This window comes from Juglans microcarpa x Juglans regia, chromosome 7D (genome assembly GCF_004785595.1).
Source record: "Juglans microcarpa x Juglans regia isolate MS1-56 chromosome 7D, Jm3101_v1.0, whole genome shotgun sequence".
NCBI lineage: Eukaryota > Viridiplantae > Streptophyta > Magnoliopsida > Fagales > Juglandaceae > Juglans > Juglans microcarpa x Juglans regia.
The window spans coordinates 10,558,486-10,563,371 of NC_054606.1; the positions used below are offsets into that span (position 1 = coordinate 10,558,486).

Here is a 4,886-nt window from a genome sequence, read left to right on the forward strand (position 1 = left end):
TGGAAGTAAAGATAGCTTCCTTTTTAGGAAAGAAAAGGACAACATACTAGAGGTTTCAGTCAAATGTCACCTTTGAAAATATCTCATAACTACAATGTTATAAATTCAAACATCTAATAAGAGGCACGTGCTCAACTATACATAATACAGGCTAAAATACTTGGGATATTTCAAGAGTGTGGTGTACAACCTTATTGGCATAATCAACCTGAAGCTATATTATAAATTAAAAAATGTATCGATACCTTAAACATCCTCGGCCTCTACATCAGTGTCTCCAAGTGAGTCTTCATCATCAATGGAAGCAATGAACATGGTATCAGAGCTGTCATCTGTAGAATCCTCCAAGATGTCGTTGATAAATTCCCGGTCGTCAAGAATGTCATTATTTCCTATGATTAATTCATCAGCAGGAACAGTTTGTTGGAGACAACCTGGCCTTAGCAATGAGGACATAAGGCCATTCTCATCAAACTCGACATCTCTATAAATGTAAGAAGACTGATCTTCCTGATATACATCACCCTCGCTAGAATCATCTCCGTCATCAATTATCTCCAACTGAGGAACATCATAGACATTCCTATATGTGATCTTCTGTACAATGTGCCAAGACCCACGTAGGTCTGTGTCTTTGAGGTAAAAAACTTGTGATGCTTGATAAGCCAGCACAAACGGATCGTCCTTATACCAAGTTCGGGACATATTGACACTTGTAACATGCTCACTAACATGTATCCCTCGAATGGTATCACTAACATCAAACCAAACGCAACTAAACAACCAGACACGTCGCCATCCCATGTACCACAACTCTAATATGTCATTGAGAACACCATAGAAATCTATCAGAGTTGATTGGTGTTCACTTGTAACTAACACACCACTATTTTGTGTTCTACGGTTTATTTCACGATGCTTTGTAAGAAACCTTATACCGTTCATTATACAACCAGCATATGATGCCACCCAAGGGTCAGGACCAGAAGCTATTGCATAAAGATCATCAGATACTTGGTTAGGGTCCCCAGCACGAAGTGCTTGAATCTAAAATATTAACCAAAAGATGAGATGAAAATATGCCAATAAGTATGAGACAGATATTAAAAATTAATTTTGGGTAGATATAATATCATCTTACACGTTTTTTGAACCACGAAGGAAATTCAATTTCATGCCTCCTTTCTATGTTAGTTAGGCTCTGGTCCTTCAGAATGTTGTAGTGCTCCCTACAGAAAAAATAATAATAAAATGATTTTGTTAAAAGCCATTTAAGCACAATATTCCATAAGACATCAAAGATTAATGAGTATGGTTGAAGGTTTTTACTCCAAGTATTGCTCAATTTATGTGCAATTATTGAGGACGTACCATCTGGCAGTCTTAAATAATTTTTTCTCTAGTTGTGTAGGAATTGAAGTCCCCAATGGGCGCACTTTCTGTGAAAAAACTGAGAAGGAAGCTACTTCGGTTGTTTGAACACCAATATCAATGTTTCGATCCTCATTGATGAACCTAGTTGGTACATCATGCAGATACATCGAGGCAAATGTCAAGCATTCTACATGAATATATGCCTTCGCAATGGATCCTTCTGGCCGGGCTTTGTTTTTTACGTACCGCTTAAATTTGTCCAAGTACCTCTCGAATGGATACATCCACCTGTATTGAACTGGTCCTGCGAGGCCCAACTTACGAGGCAAATGGACAGCTAGGTGGACATTACGTCAAAGAAGCTTGGTGGAAATATATGTTCCATTTTGCAAAGAATGAGGACAATGTCAGTCTCAAGATGCTTCACTATATCTTTCTTACACGTTCATGCACACAATTTCCTAAAGAAAGTGCTAAGTTCCATCAATGCCAAACGTATATCATGTCTTAAGTACTCACCGATTACTGCTGGCAGTAGCCTTTGCATGAATATGTAGGCATCATGACTTTTCATACCAGATATTTTACAATCACTAACATTAACACACCTAGAAATATTAGATGCAAAACCATCAGGGAATTTAACTCCACTTAACCATGCACAAAACTCTTTCCATTCATTTCCATGTAGCATGAAATAGGCATGAGGAATTACAACTCGATCCCCATCTTCTTTCAAATGTAACTCTTTTCTTATACCCAGTTCAGCAAAGTCTCGTCGAGCATTGATATTATCTTTTGTTTTACCTTGAATATTGATCAATGTACCCAACACATTGTCAAAAATGTTCTTTTCAATGTGCATCACATCGAGATTATGCCTAAGTTTGAGAGATGCCCAATATGGCAGTTCAAAGAAGATACTATGTTTTGTCCAATTTAACTCCTCAGGGGTGCGTTTTCTCCTTTTATAACCTTTGCCAAAATGCACTTGAGCCATGTTATTTAACTGATGCATTATATCTCCTCCAGACAACTGTCTAGGTGGCATCCGGTGATCTTCTGTGCCATTAAAAATTGTCTTCTTTGTTCTCCATATGTGACCTGAAGGTAGGAAGCGACGATGACCCATGTAACAATGCTTCCGACCATGTCTCAACCACATGCTATCTGTATCTAGGTCGCAACAAGGACATGCCAACTTTCCCTTAGTGCTCCACCCATAAAGATTACCATATGCGGGAAAATCATTAATAGTCCATAGTAAAGCTGCATGCAATCGAAATCGTTGGCCAACCATCGCATCATACGTATCTACTCCATTTTCCCACAAATCATTTAGTTCATCAACTAAAGGGCGTAAGTAAACATCAATTTCATTCTCAGGTGATTTAGGCCCAGGAATTAATGTAGACAACATGAAGAACGGGTCTTTCATACATAACCATGGAAGCAAGTTATATGGAACCAGAATCACTGGCCATATGCTATATGGTTTACTCATATTATTAAATGGGTTGAATCCATCACTAGCAAGACCAAGTCTAACATTACGGGCATCTTCAGCAAACCAACGATGCTCTCTATCAATTGCGGTCCACACCTCGGAGTCTGCAGAATGCCTCAAAGTGTTTTCATCCCCCACCCTTTGTGATTGATGCCATCTCATGGATACTGCAGTTTTCTTGGACATAAATAATCTCTGCAACCTTGGCTTAAGTGGGAAATAACGCATAACCTTTTGGGGTACTGGTCGTTGCTTAGGTGTGGTAGACAACCACCTAAATACCTTGCACTTAGGACACTCTTGCTTGTTGGAATTTTCCTTCCAATATAATATGCAATCATTAGGACATGCATGTATTTTTATGTATCTAAATTCGAGGCCTCGCTCCAATGACCGTGCCTTATCGAAAGATTCTGGCAAGAGTGATTGGGGAAAAGCAGTTTTCAATAGTTTAAGCAACATGTCGAAGAACTTTATACTCCACCCACCAATTGTTTCGATGTGGAGCAACTTCATAGTGAATAATAGTTTAGAAAATGTTGTGCAGCCATCGTAAAGTGGACGACGAGCATCTTCTAACAGTTTCTCAAAACTGGTTGGTTCGAGTTCAACGGAGGAAGGACCCGCTATATGTGCATCCATGTCTTCATCAACACCGACAGTGGTAGCAACATGAATGTCACCTAACATATCGTCTATGTCATCGATGTAAGAATCGTCAACATTATCATTATCATTATCATTATCACTATTAATGTTCAGGGGTTCTGGCTCCCCATGAAATATCCAATGCGTGTAATTTTGATCTATCGCAGTAATAAATAGATGTCGTTCGACCTAACTTATAGGTGCGAACACCATATTAGGACATCTACGACATGGACACTTGACACGATTGTTTCCATGAGCATGAGCTCGAGCCATTCTCAGAAATTGTCTAACCCCCTCGGCATATTCCCTTGACCTAAACCTATCGATCACATTCATCCAACTTTTGTCCATCTGTAAAAAATTAGACATGATCAGAAATTGGAATGTCATCTAGTATTAACTTCTAAACAAAATCCATCACACTAATTCCGACTCTGTACCATGTTTCTTCACTCACCTTCTAGTTCTTGATCATTAAGGAGGCTTAACAGTTGACTAGGATTTAGATTGTAACGTTCAAGATTTAGTCAAGAAGATACCCGGACAAAATTCCTCAATTCGCACACATCGACTTTGGAATAGATCAAATACTCGTAGATTATTCTTACACGAATATAAACCTGGATGCTAGGAAATCAGTTTCAAACCTAGAAAATAATGATAGTCAAGTGTAAAATAAAAATTATAATTTAATCACAGAGTGTAGATAATGCAAGGGAAATCAGTTCTAGCAATGAAACCAAAAGTATTAAGGCTCACAATTTCTCTAAGAAGCATTTCGGCAAACAAAGGCCATACAAATATGTGAGTGAAATAAATATATCTCTAAGAAGCATTTCAGCAAACACCTTCTGAGCACTTATACGTATTTCCTTTCTTCACTAAAATGAGAAAAGAACTGAAATCGATTGCATCGGCCTACCTGTAATCATCATTTCAATATGTTTGTGATCAATAATCTTCTGAACCATTGTCTGTGATCCTTCTTCACAAAATAAACCAACGATGGAATGACTTGGGGAAAATATTCTTGTAATTATGCATGTGAAGATCTTCCACAAAATTTATTGAAATGACTTCACTAGAAATTTAGTATGATGGACGCGCGCTAGTTCGGTTCAGCAGATTTGGGGCAAAGAAAAAATTTGGAAAAAAATTTGAGGGATTTGCTGTCAACGAGGGTATATAAACTATTAAAGAGGCGTCTTCCTGGCACTACGAGGGGATAAATCACGCTTCAAAATTTTTGCATCCAGTTGAATTCTGCAAAAGGACCACATTTGGACGCAAAAAAAATTAGTGAAACGGTTCGCTTTCCTAATCTAACTTTTGCAATGGAAATTTGTGATAACTT

At 38.1% G+C, this 4,886-nt stretch overlaps 1 protein-coding gene across 1 annotated transcript; it reads right to left on the reverse strand.

Annotated features, from left to right (window-relative positions):
* Window positions 1-246: 246 nt before the first annotated feature.
* Window positions 247-4,503, reverse strand: LOC121238122. Its single transcript, XM_041134968.1, has 5 exons — window positions 4,455-4,503; window positions 1,894-3,687; window positions 1,372-1,711; window positions 1,142-1,229; window positions 247-1,047 (listed from the first exon to the last, which is right to left on the reverse strand). Exons 1-5 carry the CDS (start codon window positions 4,501-4,503, stop codon window positions 247-249), a joined length of 3,072 nt encoding a protein of 1,023 aa, XP_040990902.1.
* Between the last annotated feature and the right edge of the window lie 383 nt (window positions 4,504-4,886).